The sequence below is a fragment of the Passer montanus genome, unplaced genomic scaffold (assembly GCF_014805655.1).
Source record: "Passer montanus isolate IOZ18808 unplaced genomic scaffold, ASM1480565v1 scaffold59, whole genome shotgun sequence".
Lineage (NCBI taxonomy): Eukaryota > Metazoa > Chordata > Aves > Passeriformes > Passeridae > Passer > Passer montanus.
The window spans coordinates 861,517-877,534 of record NW_024370926.1 but is presented as its reverse complement, the minus strand read 5'-3'; the positions used below and the strand labels follow the sequence as shown (position 1 = coordinate 877,534).

The 16,018-nt window shown below is 60.1% G+C and overlaps 2 protein-coding genes across 2 annotated transcripts in view; both read left to right on the top strand.

Moving 5' to 3' along the window:
• The window catches only part of LOC120510548, a 35,901-nt gene extending 28,383 nt beyond the window's left edge, over positions 1–7,518 (top strand). The window contains exons 23-27 of the mRNA XM_039726462.1: positions 424–816; positions 1,924–2,050; positions 2,510–2,623; positions 3,590–3,844; positions 5,682–7,518. Coding sequence (XP_039582396.1) covers positions 424–816; positions 1,924–2,050; positions 2,510–2,623; positions 3,590–3,844; positions 5,682–6,775 — 1,983 coding nt within the window. The 3' untranslated portion in view covers positions 6,776–7,518. The remainder of the gene's footprint in view (positions 1–423; positions 817–1,923; positions 2,051–2,509; positions 2,624–3,589; positions 3,845–5,681) is intronic.
• A 2,507-nt stretch (positions 7,519–10,025) lies between these two features.
• On the top strand, positions 10,026–15,431 carry LOC120510616 (E3 ubiquitin-protein ligase TRIM7-like). The gene is made up of 7 exons (XM_039726602.1): positions 10,026–10,458; positions 11,448–11,534; positions 11,823–12,053; positions 12,617–12,639; positions 12,926–13,041; positions 13,279–13,314; positions 14,398–15,431. Exons 1-7 carry the CDS (start codon positions 10,051–10,053, stop codon positions 14,910–14,912), a joined length of 1,416 nt encoding a protein of 471 aa, XP_039582536.1. The 5' UTR covers positions 10,026–10,050; the 3' UTR covers positions 14,913–15,431.
• The last annotated feature ends 587 nt before the right edge of the window (positions 15,432–16,018 follow it).

Genomic DNA, 16,018 nt, shown 5'->3' with positions numbered 1-16,018 from the left:
CCGCCGCCGCCCCCGCCTCCCGTGTCACCGCCCGGTCCCCATGGCGACGGGGCGCCCGCAGCCCCCCGGGTGTCCCCTCGCCGTGCCCATGGCAACGGGGCTCGGCCGGCCCGTGTCACCTCCCGGCCCCGCGCTGTCACCTCCCCCCATCCCCGCCGCGGCGGGTCCTGCCCGTCCCGTGGGACCGGCACGGGGCCGCCGTAAGCGGCTTAGCGGGGACACGGGGACGTCCCCGCCGCCCCGGCGAGCGCCGGGCCCTGCAGCGGCCCCCCCCGGCCGGGTCCGCATGGCCCCGGCGATGTCCCCGCCGCCCCGGGGGGCCCTGTCACACCGGGGGCGGGCGGGTCTCTATCGCCCCGGCAGGGTCCCTATCCCCCTGCGGGCATCCCCCGCCCTGACCCCGCGCCCTTGTCTCGTCCGCAGGCGCCGGAGCCGGTGCGGCCGCCGCGCTGCCCCTCGCCCCTGCGGCCGGCGGCCGGCGCCGAGCGCACCTCGGAGCGGGAGACGCAGACGGCTGAGCTGTCCCTGACCGTGGTGGCGGCCGTGCAGGCGGTGGAGCGCAAGGTGGATTCCCACTCCACCCGCCTGCTGGACCTGGAGGGTCGGACGGGGATGGCGGAGAAGAAGCTGATCGACTGCGAGAAGACGGCGGCGGAGCTGGGGAACCAGCTGGAGAGCAAGTGCGCGGCGCTGGGCACCCTCATCCAGGAGTACGGGCTGCTCCAGCGGCGCCTGGAGAACATGGAGAACCTGCTGAAGAACAGGAACTTCTGGATCCTGCGGCTGCCCCCGGGCAGGAAGGGGGAAGTCCCCAAGGTAACGGTGTCCTGGGTAGCGGGAGCCGGGCTCTGCACCCGAAATGCTCCCGGAGGGCAGGCCCGGGGTGGGTGAGCAGGGACAGCCCCGGCTCAGGTGAGTCTTTCACCATTGCAGCTTCCCAGCTCATCCCCTGCTGGGGCTAAAATACGGAGGGACAGAGGCCTGGGAGGACATCCTGGTACTCAGGCCAGAGGTTTCAGTTCTGCTCCACTGCGCTGCACAGCCCTGGGGCCGTTGTCTCTTTTTTTGTTCTTTTTTTTTTTTTTGCCACCATTTCTAGAAACACTGCAGATTTTGTGGTTCTCCCGTTTTGACCACCTTGAAGCTGCAGAGTCTCCCAGGCCAGGGAAGGAGCCAGTGGCAGCTGCTGCTGCAGGGAAGGGGGAAGCTTTGGGATTCAGGAAGGCAGATGAGCTCCCTGGGCATAGCTCTGGAAAGAGCCCACCATCAATATTCAGTTCCTACTTGAATTTCACAACCTTCCTGCTAAAAGAGTGTGCAAATGAAACCACGTAGGACATGGGAGGGGGAGTATCTTGGAGAGAGCAGAGAGGATCAGGAGAAGGTGTGTTCAGACCCTGACACCCCATTAGTGCAGTTGGGGGACAGATCTGGAGTGCTGTTCCCTCTGAAGAGCTCCACTGCAGCACGGCACATCCTGAATTTATCCTTAGGAATTATTCCTTGGCTGACAAGCTGGGAAGCTGCAGATGGTGGGCACACAGTAACCAGGGATAACGGGGAGCCCTGTGGGGCTGGGTAGAGTTTTCCCTGGAGTTCTGGGGTAATTGAATCCGGGAGTTACGTCAGCTCATCCATAGGGATGAGTCCAGCCCAGCTCCTGGGTTTTCTCTCCCTTATGGTCCCCCAAGCCTGATCACCTTGCAGAGAGCAGGGACTGAGAGGAGGAGCTCAGGGTCCTTAGGGGAAATCCCAGTCTGGATTCATCACCAGGAACCATCCATTTTGTTGAGTCCTTTGTTCCCAAAGAAATACCTGCCCAGGAGTTGTTTTAAATGTTAAAAGCATCTCGTTGATGGCCTCAGAGGAGCTGAAGCCTGGCTGTGTCCAGGCTCCTGCTTGAAGCTGCTGTTGGAATTGCAGGTGCCGGTGACCTTTGATGACGTGTCCGTCTATTTCAATGACAAGGAATGGGAGAAGCTGGAGGAGTGGCAGAAGGAGCTCTACAAGAATGTGATGAAGGGGAACTACGAGTCTCTGATCTCCCTGGGTAAATACGGGGTGTCCTCGCCCTTCTGAGGGACAGGAGGCTCCTTCTGCCTCCTCCTTGGAGATCCCCTTGGATGAGACCCAAACGTCCCATTTTAAAGGCTTGAAAACACAGGAGGATGTTTTCAGTCTGGGTTTATTCCAGCTCGTGCTGTGGTGGTGTTCTGGCTGGGAGAGGGATGCCCTGTGGGCAGGTGGGCTGGAAACCACCCAAACCTCTTCCAGCCACAGTTATGCCATCAAAAACCAGCTCCTTCCTTCCCCATGGCTCTTGGGAGGGCTTCCCTGCATCCTCTGGGTCTGCAGTGGGTACCAGCCCGTGCACCCCTTCAGAGGATTTTGCACCTGTGGATGTTCCCGAGTGTCCTCACGTGTCCCCTGCGTGCTGGGAAGAGGCGGAAGCCAATTTCAGATTCCCAGTGCAGTAATCCCTCTCTCCCACCCCTCTGTCTCTCAACAGACTATGCAATTTCCAAACCTGGTGTTTTGTCTCAGATCGAGCAAGGGGAGGAATCGCGGGGCAGGAATGAGCAGGACCTGGAGGAGAGTGAGATCATTACTGATGCCACGGCAGGTGAGGCGGCACCTGGGCACCAGGGCAGCTCTGGGTTGTGTTCCCAAGCTGCTCATCCCAAGGCTGGAGCAGATGTTGCTGGGAGCTGTGGCTGATGCGGTTTATCAGGAGAAGCCTTGCCTAGGAATGGGATAAATTGGGCTGATGGGAGGTTTGATGTCCAGGTACAGCTCAACATAGAAACCAGGACAAGCAGAGCCTGGAGAGTTGGGCACTGGGAGCCCTTCCCAGCAAGGGAAGCATCTGCAACCAGACCAGGTCCTCAGGGAGCCAGTGTGCCCAGCAAGGAAGGGGAATCGGCTCCCATTGGGAGAGCCCATCCACCCAGAAAATCCTCCACCCTCTCTTTGCATGGATTATGGCTGGGTTTATCCTTGGAGCATCCTCCTGGGCAGGGAAGCCTGGTCCCAGGCTGTGTGCAGGGAGATGGGATGGTGAGGGCCAAGACTGGGCTGGGAATGGGGCACCAGTGACCCCAAGTCCCAGAGCGAGTCCTGCTCTGCGATAAGGGGGCTGATAAGGAGATAAGGAGGTGGCCTGGAAGAGATGGTGTTATCTGCACTCATCATCCCTGATTCCAGGCTGTGGATGGGGGGTCACACCAACACCCTGCTTGTGCTCTCCATCACAAGGATCTTGAAATTTGAGGCCAGTGGAAAGGGGAAAATCACGGGCTCACGTGGAGCTGCAGCTGGGGGATGTGGGGTGGCCGAGGGGTGCTGAGCTGTGGCACCATGACCCCAGGCTGGGTGGAGTGACTTCCCTGTGCCTGTGAAGGGTCCTGGGCTGGAGCTGGGAGCGTGGCAGGGATGGGTGAAGGGCAGGGGCTGAAGGGAGAGCAGAAGAGGCTCAGCAGATGAAGCCCTCAGCGGGATCAGCCGCTGGAGCCGGCGGGGATTGCTGGGAGCAGGTCCCTGATGCTGGCTCCTGGGAGTGATGGCAGGTGGCAATCTCTCCTTGCTGCAGCTGGAATAAGAGTGGTGATCAAAACAGAGGAGCTCCTTCCTGAAGACAGCCCCGAGAACCCCGAGCTGCACGGGATGTCGGGGCAGTCCGAGGGCAGCTTCCAGAGCCCGGACGAGGAGGCGGCCTGCGAGAGCCCCTACGGCTCCGTGTCCCCCCCGAGGGACCTCCCGGGCACCAGCCTGGGCGACTCCTCCGAGTACGGAGCCGACTTCAGCGAGATCCAGAGGGTCATCGTTCACCACGGGGGCTGCACAGGTGGGACACGCAGGACATGGCTCTGCACACGTGGTGTGTCAGGGACAGGAGGCCCGGGGGGCTGTGGTGGGTTAGGAAGAGGTGGGGAAGGGGTTGGATGGATATGAGGAGTTAAATTCCTCCAGAACCAGCACCAGAAGGAAGGTTTCTGGCTGCAGCGACTTCTAAGAATGACTCTGGTCACACCTTGAGCTTGGAGGAGGAGGCAGCATGTTCATGATGGACACAGAATGTGGTCTCTGAGGGCTCCTGTCCTGCTCAGGAGCAGAGCAAGCACTGGCTCAGTCCTCTGAGTCTGGGAAAAGCCCTGGTTGCCCACAGAGACCGAGGGAGGATGTGTCTCAGGCAGCGTTCTGTGAGAGCCCCAGTGAGCCCTGCTCCCAAAACCCCGCTGTGGCAGAGGGCAGGAGGTTGGTGTGAGGTGTGGAGGAGTGGATGGTTGCACACCGGACACTGCTGGAGGAATGTGGGAGGTCCTGCAGGTTGCCACATGTGGGAGTTGCTCAGGGCAGCTCCACAAGATAGGGAAGAATGTGGCTGGAGCTCTGTGATTTGCGAGCTGCCAGGAGGGAAGAGGAAGGATGAGGTGATTTGTGGAGAGGTGAGATGGTGGCACTGAGTGTTTCATGTGTAGAATTCTGCTGGTGGAGTGGCAGATACAGGCCAAGTCCTACAGATGTGCTGTAAGGCTGGGGATGGGAGGTTGGGAATGGTGGGTTCCTTCCTCCTGATGGCTTTGTGGTGGTGTAACACAAACCAGCTCACAGAGAGTTGGGCTCTTGAGGGCCTCAACTCCGTCTTGTGGGTCCTGTGGTCTGCTCAAGGCTTTGCGAGGGAAACCAGCCAAGCCACCAGGGGCTGAAGCTGATCCGTGTCTGAGAGCCACTGCCTCTGGCAGGGCACGGCCCAGCTGGTGGGGCTGGGCAGGAGCTGCAGCCATGCAGCCATGCTGGCTGGGATGGGGGCTGAGCCCCCAGGCCCATGGAGGGGGCAGGGAGAAGGACCTGGGTTTTCCCTTCCTCAGAGGGAAGAGGCCCATGGCTTTGAGACATCCACTCCCATCGGTTTCCTTTTCTTGGGGAAGTGTAGCTGCTCTTCCTGGGAGAGCATTTAGGCCTGGCTCACAGTCCAGTGTGGGGTGACATGAGGGATGCCCTGTGGGCCTTTTCTTGGGCTGTGCTGGCTGTGTTTCCTGCCGTGTGTCCCTGGGATGGCTGCTCTCACCAAACAAAGTCCCCGGCTCGCTTCCGGCCTTGGTGACACGAAGGGGAGCCTGGCCTGCTGCCATCCATCCCACTCTTGATCCATCCCACTGCTGGGTGCTCTGGGAAGGAGAGGGGTGGGTCTCTCACACGGCAGCAGGGCTGAGGGAAGGGGACAGTCCCAGGCGGGCTGTGCTGTCCCCAGAGCAGAGCTGGCAGCCTGGTGTTGTTGCTGTTGAGCGGTGCCGTGCCAGGGGTGTTGTTGCAGCCCGTTGAAAGGGCAGCAGATGGAGCTGCTCTGAAATCACTCAGCCTCCCAAGCCCTGGCGAACCCATGGTGCTTTTATCCCTCACATCCTGCAGCAGCATGAAGTTGCCAAACCTTTTGGCAGGCGGTTGGAGCGCACCCTCCAGAGGAGCCTGGCCGGGGTGGTTTGTCTGAACTCCATGTTTGGGGGCACATGGCCCATCCCAGCACTCTGGGCTCCACCTGCAGCCCCATTTGTGGCACAGGCTGGCTCCCAGCGCACAAACAGCTGCAGGAACCCATGCAGGCGTTTCTGCAGCACCCAGGGGTATAAGAGGCCACCTCATCCCTCCCAGTGACCCTAATGCTGTTTGGTTTTCCCCCTCAGAGGATGGGATCGTGATCAAGACGGAGGAGGAGGAGGAGGAGGAGGAGGACGACCCCGACACGCTGGAGCCGTGCGCCATGTTCTCGGGCCGGAGCGAGGCGCCGGCGTTCCCCAGCCACGAGGCCGGGCTGGGCTGCGAGGCGCAGTGCAGCTCCAAGGCGCAGCCCCGCAGCCTGGCCCGCGTCAGGAAGCCGTCGGCCTGCGAGAGGGACTCCGGGGACATGAAGCCGGCCAGCGGCCAGCAGCGGAACCGGACGCGGGAGAGACCCTACATCTGCCCCGAGTGCGGCAAGAGCTTCATGCTCAAGATCAACTTCATGATCCACCAGCGCAACCACCTCAAGGAAGGGCCCTACGAGTGCCACGAGTGCGACCTCAGCTTCCGCAACAAGCAGCAGTTCCTGCTGCACCAGCGCAGCCACACGCGCCGCGGCGTGGGGGTCCCGCGGCGCCCCGAGCACGGCCTCAAGCCCCCGGCGCGGCCCCCGCCCCCGGGGAAGCCCTACAAGTGCTCCGAGTGCGAGAGCAGCTTCAGCCACAAGTCGAGCCTCAGCAAACACCAGATCACCCACGTCGGGGAGCGGCCCTTCACCTGCGGCGAGTGCCGGAGGAGCTTCCGCCTGCAGATCAGCCTGCTCATGCACCAGAGGATCCACGCCGGCAAGAACGAGATGGCCTTCCTGTGCCCCCAGTGCGGCAAGAACTTCACCCGGCCCTCCCACCTGCTGCGGCACCAGCGGACTCACACCGGCGAGCGGCCCTACCAGTGCAGCCAGTGCGAGAAGACCTTCAGCGAGAAGTCCAAGCTCACCAACCATTACCGCATCCACACGCGGGAGCGCCCGCACGCCTGCGCCGTCTGCGGGAAGGGCTTCATCCGCAAGCACCACCTCCTGGAGCACCAGCGCATCCACACGGGCGAGCGGCCCTACCACTGCACCGAGTGCGGCAAGAACTTCACGCAGAAGCATCACCTCCTGGAGCACCAGCGGGCGCACACCGGCGAGCGGCCCTACCCCTGCACCGAGTGCACCAAGTGCTTCCGCTACAAGCAGTCGCTCAAGTACCACCTGAGGACGCACATGGGAGAGTGAGGGGCTGCCGAGGCTTCCTCTCCCTCCTTCCCTCCATCCCTCCCTTCCTCCTCCTCGTCCTTCTCCTCCACTGATCTCTCCCTCCCTCCCTCCATCCATCTCCCCCCACCCCGGCTCAGGGCATGGACATCAAGGAAGCTTTGTGTGGTAGCGCCGCTGGTCTGGTGGAGACTCGGCTGATTGGAAATAAATTAATGAATTAAAGCAAGCAACGTGCGGCAAAATTAAAAGATTATATGTATAAAAAATTAACAGAAGCAGCTGATTTAGGGGGAATCATCACCAACAAGCAAACAAACCACCAACAAAAGAAACCTGTACACAGGGTGTTTTGCCGGAGTAGAACTCGTAACTGCTTTTTAAATCTACTGTTTGGTTTTTTTAATAAATGTGGAGGAACTTTTTATTTGATAAGCAACCTTAGGATGGGCAAGATTTTATTTTCAGTTTTGATTTTTGTTTGTTTTGTTGGGTTTTTTGTTTTGTTGTTTTTTTTTTGTTAACTGCTCTGTAGGCTGATTCTGGCACAGTCACTTTTTGTCCAGGAGCTCTGTGGAGGTGCTGCCTCGTCCGGGCTGGATGTGACAGGAGGAGCTCCAGCGGGGGGAGGTGAGTAATTAACAGATGCAGCTGATGAGGAAGTTCTGCGTGTGTCTAGACTGGAAGCGCTGATAGGTGCCTGCCTGGCTCGCGGGGCTGTGATGCACTCCTGAATTATACAATAGAATAAAATTCTAGTTGCAGTAAAAGACCCTTTTTCTGGTAGGGCCCCTCCACAAGGCTCCCCCAAACCCTCATTAACAGCGCTCAGTCCTCCCACCGGGGGCTGGCCCTGCTGCCCCCGAGGCATGGGGTGCTGTGGGTGTGGCTGTGGGGCCAGCAGGGACTGAGAGCAAGACTTTGTTGTGTTTAACTGCTCTGCTGTCCTTGAGCCGCTGCTGGGGGCATCAACCGTGCCCTCAATGGCAGGAGCAGCTCCAGGCTGGCTCCAAGGAAAGACCTCCCTGCTCCTGGGCACCTGCTGCCAGGGTGGGTGGGACACGATCCATCTCCCTGCTGTTGGTCTGAGCTCCTGTTTGTAGCAGCTCGCTTCCCGGGGATCCCAGCTTGTCCTGGCATCAGCTCCTGAGGTTGGGCTGTGGCTGGTGAGAGCCATCCGAAGGGCTGGGGCTGAGGTGGTGACACCATCTGAAGCTGGGCTGGTGACACCAGCTCCCCAGAGAACACCGGGCTCCCTCCCGGTGCTGTCAGATGTCATGTTGGACAGTGGCATCAATAAACAGAGCAATGATGGGAGAAGTTGTCAGGACCTGTTAATGCCTTTGCAGAACCAAAGTTCTCATCCAAAATCTGGTGTATGAACCTCTCCTAAGTTGGGATTTAAGGCCTCTTCAGTGCTAGAATGTGCCAGAGGGCATCACAGCCACATGGAGCCGCTGAGAGCCACCAGCTGCTCATCGCTGTGGGCAGGAGCATTTTGGGGCTGCTGGGGCAGGATCCTGCCAGGGTTCCTGCCTTCCCACTGCTGGGGTGGTGCCTGCAACTCCCTGGATGAAGTTTGGGGTTTCAGGTCAGGGCGTGCTGTCAGACAGGAGTTGACACTTCCATCTCTGGAAGTTGGCCAGGCTGGATGAGGCTTGGAGCACCTGGGATAGTGGAAGGTGTTCCTGCCCTTCCAGGGAGGTGGAACAAGATGAGCTTTGAGGTCCCTGCTCAGCCAAACCATTCTGGGATTCCATGAAAAGTGCTGTGGTGGGGCTGATGTGCTGGGAGGGAGGTGTGGGGGTGGGACAGGAGGGCCTGGCTGCAGCCCTGTGTCCCTCAGCAGCCTCCCTGCATCCCCCTCACCAGGACTGGATGCAAGTATGGGGAAGGAGGAAATGAAAAGCAGAACTGATTCTGGTTCTCAGTGGCTCGTGTCCGTGACACTGGCAGGGACATGGACCTGGCAGAATCCTTTTTTCTTCCTATGAATGGGCAAATTCAGCTTTCTATTGGTAATGAACCAGCTGAGGTGCCTGTACCAGCCTGGCTGTCCCTGGCAGTGCCAGGACCTTGGTGTGGCCCGGCTGGCAGTGCCCGTGCCCTGCTCTGTGTCACTGGCCCCACACAGCAGCTCCTGCCCCTCGTGCTGCTCCTCGCCCGCCACACACGGCTCTAAATCCCAGCCACTGGACACTGCTGGGATTTAACAACATCCCGTGACCTCCAGCAGCTCAAATGTCACCAATCCCTCTGCAGAGACAGCTCCCGTGCCAGTGGGACAACAGGGCCAGCGTGGCCCTGAGTGCAGATGGCAAGGACTCTGAAATGCACAGTGGTGGCAATTGACAGCGTTGTCCCATGTGGCACACGGACTCGATGGCTCCTGTCCCTGCAGCTTGGGCCACTGGTGACACTCACCCAGCCTTCCCTGGGCTGCTGGAAGAACTGGACAGAGATGCAGCCAGAAAGCAGCTCCAGAACAGGGGACAAGCAGGAGCCACCGCTGTCCCCACCTGGGGGTGAGATGGGCACTGTACCCCCCGGCAGCAGCCCAGGGGCTCCAGATGAGTGGGGACATCAGGCTGTCACCCCGGGGTGCTGCAGGGACAGTGGGCAGGGTCTGGCAGCGCTGTCATGGCCTGTCACAGCTGCTGGCCCAGGGCCTGGCACCCGCCGGGGCAGGGAAGCTGGCAGTGGGTGGCAGGGACACTCAGGAGGGCACGGCCACGGCAGGGCAGTAAGCGCCTGGAGATGGATTTGTTTGACTGCTTTATCGTGTCGGGGGTGGATGGTGCTCCCCAAAACAGTCCTTGGGCCCCGGCTGGCAGCACAGGAGGGTGGAGGAGGAGCAGAACCGACGGTTGAATGCGGGGCCTTGGTTTGGGCACCCGGCACCCTCCGGCGCTGGGCCCAGGGCAGCAGCACAGCGGGGCCAGCGTGGGCCCAGCAGGCCGAGAAGCACCAGGCGGCTCGAGGGGCTCTGCTTCCCTCACACTGCTGCTGCTCTGCTCTGCTGCTGGGCTGAGAGTGCAGGAGACACTGGGAGAGGCGCCGGGCCATGCGGTGCGGGGATGGAGGCCGGAGCAGCCGGGGCTTGGGGGGATTCCGGGCGAGCAGGCCGGGCCGGAGCGCAGGGAGGCACGTGTGTGATGACATGGATACACAAACACAAACACACTCATACTCTTATACACACACACCCCCCCAAGCCCGTTCCCGGCCCTGCAGCCCGGCCCGTTTCCGTCGCGCCCCGGCCCGGCCCCTTCCGTCCGTTCCCGTCGGTCGCGGCCATGGCTGACGAGGTGCTGGCTCTGCGCGAGCAGCTGGTGGCCGAGGCCACCTGCCCCTTGTGCCTGGATTTGTTCGAGCAGCCCGTGCTCACGGCGTGCGGGCACAGCTTCTGCGGGCAGTGCCTGGCGGGCGTGCTGGGGAACCCGCCGCGCTGCGCCGCCTGCCCGCAGTGCCGCGCCCCGGTGGAGCCGGGCTCGCTGCGCCCCATCCGCCCCCTGGGTAACGTGGCCGGGCTGGCCCGGTGCCTGGAGGAGGTGGCGGCGCGGCCGCGGTGTGCCCAGCACGGCAAGCCCCTGGCGCTGTTCTGCGAGCCCTGCGCCGCGCTGCTCTGCGCGCTCTGCCGGGACGGGCCCGAGCACCGGCGGCACCGGGTCCGCCCCGCCGAAGAGGCCGCCCGGGAGCTGCGGGTACGGGGCGGCGCCGCGAGAGGGGCCGGGGGCTCGGGGAGGGGCTGGGGGCCTTGGCTGGCCGCGTGGGGCGGGCGAGGGGCACAGATCAGGGTCCCCTCCGGCCACAGCAGGGGCTGGGGTGCCCTGTGGGCACAGCTCGGTGCCCTGTCCGGGCACGCACCGGGGCTGCCTTCAGGGACAGGCTGGGCTCTGCTCTGGGTGCGGCTCTGGGCCCCCTCCATGCGTGGCTGGGTCTCCTCTGAGCAGGGTGTGGGCTTCCCTCAGGGCACGGCTCTGCCTGCCCTCCACACCCAGCTGAGGCCGTGTCCCTGGCCAGCCACGGACCTGGGGCCTCAGCCGGCTGCTGCCCGGCTCCCTGTCTGGCTGCCACTTTGGGGGCTGTACCCCACCCTGCTGGGGCTGCTGGTGCTCCCATCGCCTGGCCCCAGCCCACGCAGGAGCCCGGCTCCCTCTCATTGCTCGCCCCTCTGTGTCCCCATATGGTCCCTTGTGCCCCAGATGTCCCCAGCCAGGTTTCTCCCCCACAGTGTGGGCTGGGGTCTCGGCTCGCTGCAACGCAGGAGCTGACTCAGAGCATGAGGAGTTTGTTAATGCTCCAGCAAATTTATGGGGCATGTCTGAGTCCCTGCTACTGTCACTGCAAACCTCTTCCCAGAAATCACACTTCCAACTTGGAAAGTTGGTTTCTCTAACTAAAAAACAATTTAAAGAAACACAAACTCCAGGGTTTCCACATGAAGTTATTCCAGAAATGTTTCTGGCCATAAGAGGCGTGGATGGGGATCTCCCCAGCCTGACTAAAGTGAGGTTGGAGAGGTGGTTGCTGTCTCTGAGCTCAAAACTCACTGCCAGGCACTCAGGGGTCACCCCCAGAGATTCCCCAGACTGGGATTGTCTCCACAGGGGTTGTTTGGTTACATCATCCCCCTCCCGTGAATGTCACTCCCAAATTAACAGAAATGCCATTTTTTTTATCCCTATGCCAGGAGACCCTCCAGGGCAACCTGCTTTCTCTACAAGAACAGAAGGAAAAATGGAAGCACCTAGGAGACCAGAAAAGTGAAGACCTGCAGGTGTGTGTTTCTCCCACCGCTCACCCATGTCTCCCCAGGAATGTCCCATCCTTCCCTCTCCCCATATATATTTATTTCCTTATCCATGCCAGCGTTCTTTTCTCTGTCCAATATCATACGGCCTCCTTTGGCCCATCAACATCCAGACTTGCCACACCTCTCTATGTTCTTCCTGCTGTTGCTGTTCCAAGTTCTGTGTGATCCTTGCCCCCTCTCTGCAGCAGCCGTGTCCCTGCGGAGGCAGCCGGAGGCTGGCTGGGCTCAGGGCCTCCGTGCGGTGCCTTGCAGATGAAGGTGATGTGGGAGCTGCAGCATGTGCCCGAGACCTTTGAGGAGCTGCAGCGGTGCATGGAGGAGCAGAAGAAGATGCTGCTGGCCCAGCTGGAGCAGAAGTTCCAGGAGCTGGTCAATAAGAACGAGGAATACACGTCCAGGGTTTTGGAGAGGCAGTCGCTGCTGGACACGGTGATTGCGCAGATCCAGGAGAAGAGGGACCAGCCGGCGGTCGAGTTCCTCACGGTGAGGCAGCATCCCCCACTGGGCACTGTGACCCCTGCTGGGCTGGGGACAACCACCTGGCACCCTCTGCAGCCCGGGGCCATGGTGGGACACTGTGCTGTGACACCGTGCTGTGACACCGTGCTGTGACAGTGTGCTGTGACACCGTGCTGTGACACCGCGCTGTTACACCATGACATCTCACTGTGAGAGTGTGACACTGCAGTGTGACACCAGGCTGGGACACTGCACACTGACACTGTGACACTGCAGTGTGACACCAGGCTGGGACACTGCACACTGACACTGTGACACTGCAGTGTGACACCAGGCTGGGACACTGCACACTGACACTGTGACACTGCAGTGTGACACCAGGCTAGGACACTGCACACTGACACTGTGACACCCCTGTGTGGCACTGTGCTGTGCCCGCTGTGGGTTGCAGCCCTGAGGGAAGGGAGGGCTGGGATGAGGTGTGGGCTGAGCCCCAGCCCCTTAACCTGCTTCACACAGCTGGGCAGCCACTGCAGCTCCCTGTCCCTCGGCAGTGCCACAGTTCACCTGTGTTTTCTCTCTTGCAGGATGTTGGCACAGTCCTGAGCAGGTATGAAACAGGCTCGGTGTCCCTCTCCTGCTGCTCAGCTCCTTTGGGCAGAGGTTTGTGAGCGCTGCAGGAGCTGGGAAGGAGGTGGTTTGCCCTGCTGGATATTTGGGATTTCATGAGACGTTACCAGGAACCAGAGGCCACTGCACCCCTCCTAAAGATGGGGCTCCAGTGCTGATAGCAGGGACAGAGCTGCCCTGGGATCTGTGGCTGCAGGGATTTCCCTGTTTCCCTCCTGGCCCTGGCTGGTGGCTGGGCTCTGAGCTCCTCTCCCTGTTCCCCTCAGCTGTGAGGCAGCCAAGGCCCCGATCCCAGAGCCGGTTTCCCCAGAGCTGCAGAGGAGCATTGAGAGCCTCTCTGAGAAGAGCCAGTGGCTTGTGGACATGCTGAATAAATTGAGAGGTAAAGCCCTGCTGGCTCTGTGCTGTGCTTCCCCTGGGCTTGGCTGGCAGTGGGAAATCCTCACTGCCTGGTGCCTCTGCCTGGGGCTCAGGAGCAAAATGGCTCCTGCAGATGGGAACCACCCCCGGGATGGGCTTTGCTGGAGCCTGGGGCTCCACATCTGCCTTGCTGCCCTGAAGGGGAGCAGGAAAGGAGCCACAGGAGAGACACTCATGCATCTTCCTTTCCTTCTTCCAGTGAGCCTGCGGAGAGAGATAGACTGGGGCATAAGGGGTGAGTTTCTGGAACTGATGAGCACAGCTGAGGGGGAAATCCTTTCCAGGATGAGTGTCCTCATGTCCTTGGTGCAGAGATAGGCTCACACCACCTCTAAACCCAGCATCTGTCTACAACTGAATTCTATTGCTTTGACTAGGCCCGCTATTAAAATCCAGGTCTGTCCCTGTGACAGGCTGTGCCAGGGATGCTGTCCTGTGACACCAGGCAAGGGTGTCACAGGACAGCAGGAGGCCGTGTCAGTGTCCCTGTGACAGGCTGTGCCAGGGATGCTGTCCTGTGACACCAGGCAAGGGCCAGGACAGCAGGAGGCCGTGTCACCTGTGCCCAGTTAAGCAGAGGGGCTGTACATGATTTTAGCTGGCTTTCAGGCATGTTCAGAAGTGCTTTTGCAGATGCTCAGGGCCCACATGATGCAGCATTGCTGGGCTGAGGTCTGGCTGGCACCATTTGTGCTGAGCCCCCTCTCCACACTCCCTTTTTGGGATGATGCCCTTGAGCACAGGAGAGTCGTGCCTCCGTTTCCCCCTGCAGTCCCTGGAGGAGTGGGTTTAGCAGAGGGTCTGGGGTGGTGACACTGCACAGTGCCACCTGTGTGGCCTTGTGGGACGGCCACGGGATGGCAGCAGAACATCCCTGTGGACGGGCAGCTGTGGCTCTGCAGCGAGGTTGCCTGCTTGCTGGGCAGAGCAGAGCAGGGCTCCCAGCTGGGTGAGCCCTTGTCACCGGAGCAGGGACTGGCCTGGCCCCTCCTGCCTTGCAGCAGTGCCTGCTCACACCCATGGCATGCACTGCTCCCCGCAGGCTGCAATATCCAGCAGATCTGGGAGCAGTTTAGCAAAGCCCATGGTGTCTGTCCCCTGCATGTGGGGACACTGCCTGGCTCTGTCCTGCCTTGGGGAGCATCTTTTCCCCCTTGGGTGCCATTGTGGGGACAGTAAGGGTCCCGTGTCCCATGGCACCTGAGGGGGCTGCAGGAGTGCCCATGGTGTTCCCAGCACACGTCCCAGCCCCGTGGTGGAGGAGAGGTGCTGGTTCTCTTCTCAGCAGGCACAGACTGATGTTTCTGTCCTCCTTTAGAGCAGGTGAGGCTGGACCCAGAGACGGCGAATCCTTGTCTGATCCTTTCAGACGACTGCAAAATGGTCCGGTACAGCGCTGGAAAAAAATACCTCCCTGACACCCCCAAGAGGTTCACGGCCAGCCTCAGTATCCTGGGCTCCCAGGGGTTCACGTCTGGGAGGCATTACTGGGAGGTGGAGGTCGGGGAAGAGGGCTGCTGGGCCCTGGGAGTGGCCATGGAGTCCGTGCCGAGGAAGGAGTCTCTCGACCTGCACAGATTTGAGAATGTCTGGGCCCTGCAGTTGGACTGGAGGGGCCAGTACAGAGCAGTCTGCATGACCCGTGACGTGCTGGCACTCAGGGAAAAACTCCAGAGAATCAGGGTCTGCCTGGACTACGAAGCAGGCCAAGTGACCTTCTACAACACAGAGGACATGTTGCAGATCTTGCAGTTGGAGGCCACTTTCACTGAGAAAGTCTTCCCATATTTTTGGGTCTATTCAGAAAAAACCCAGATCCGGGTGTGTGACTGACAGGGTGGGATGGCTGCCGGGCCCCTGCCCGTGCCCTTGGCTGGCTGAGCAGGGAGGAGCTGTGCCAATGTCACGGCATCACACTGCAGCCCCACTGCAGCTCTGCCTGGGCTGGATCCTCTCTGCAATTTTCTGCATCTCCTCCCGCTAAATCCTTTGGAGCATTAAAGAAGTGCTGTCCTGCCTGGGGGTGTCAGCGTGCTGCTATCCTGGCTGGATGCCGTGGTGATGGTGTCCTACCCCTCCCTGTGGGCACTGAGGCCACAGAATAATCGGGAGGGAGGAGGGAAGGGGCTCTGATTGTCCATGCCAGCCTTTGGCAGCACTGCAGGGCTGGTGGCACCTGGGCTGGGCTGGCCTGGAGGGTGCAGCCATCCTGCGCTCAGGAAGCCAGGCTGGAGCCATGATAATGGTGCCTTGAGTTTTAGCTTTCAGATTTTTTTGATTCTGTGCTGCTTTGGTGCGTAGTTCTGAGCTTCATGTTAAGTGTTAGCAAGTTCTCTTCACAGGGTAGGTAGACAAAACAATCCTTTTCTAGCTGGAGAGCAAGAATACAAAGTCCTGGCCCAAAAAGTAAAAATAATGGTGAATGGAAAAGAGAAAAACAAGGAGTGTGCAACTTCATAACCTAAAGCTGTAATTGGGCAATTAACTCCAATACGCAAATAGACCAAAACTTACAAGTGAGAGACTTCGTGAGCGCTCATCCATTTTGTGCCTACTTTGGATCCGTCTTGGGTGTAGCCCTGGCCAGGGTACTGCCCAAGATGTAGCCATTAAGGCATTTTACTAAATACCTGCTTTATTTGTTAACTCTGTCTAGCCTCTCTTTGAGGTCAACCTCCATAAGGCCTCAGTTCTGGCACCCCAGATGGGAGAGAACCCACAATCCCTGGCTTAGGAAGGCAATGCCTTATGCATTAGTGGTGATAACTGCTCAAAAAGTTTGTAAAAAGGAAAATGTTCAGGAAGCGATATGAGGAGTGAGGGCACCTGGAAGAGCAGCGGGAGCTGGGGGTGTGATGGCGATGTCTGAGATCTGGCGTGCTCAGGGGAGGACCAAACACCTCACTGCCTCAACCATGAACCAGCAGCATCGTGTGACT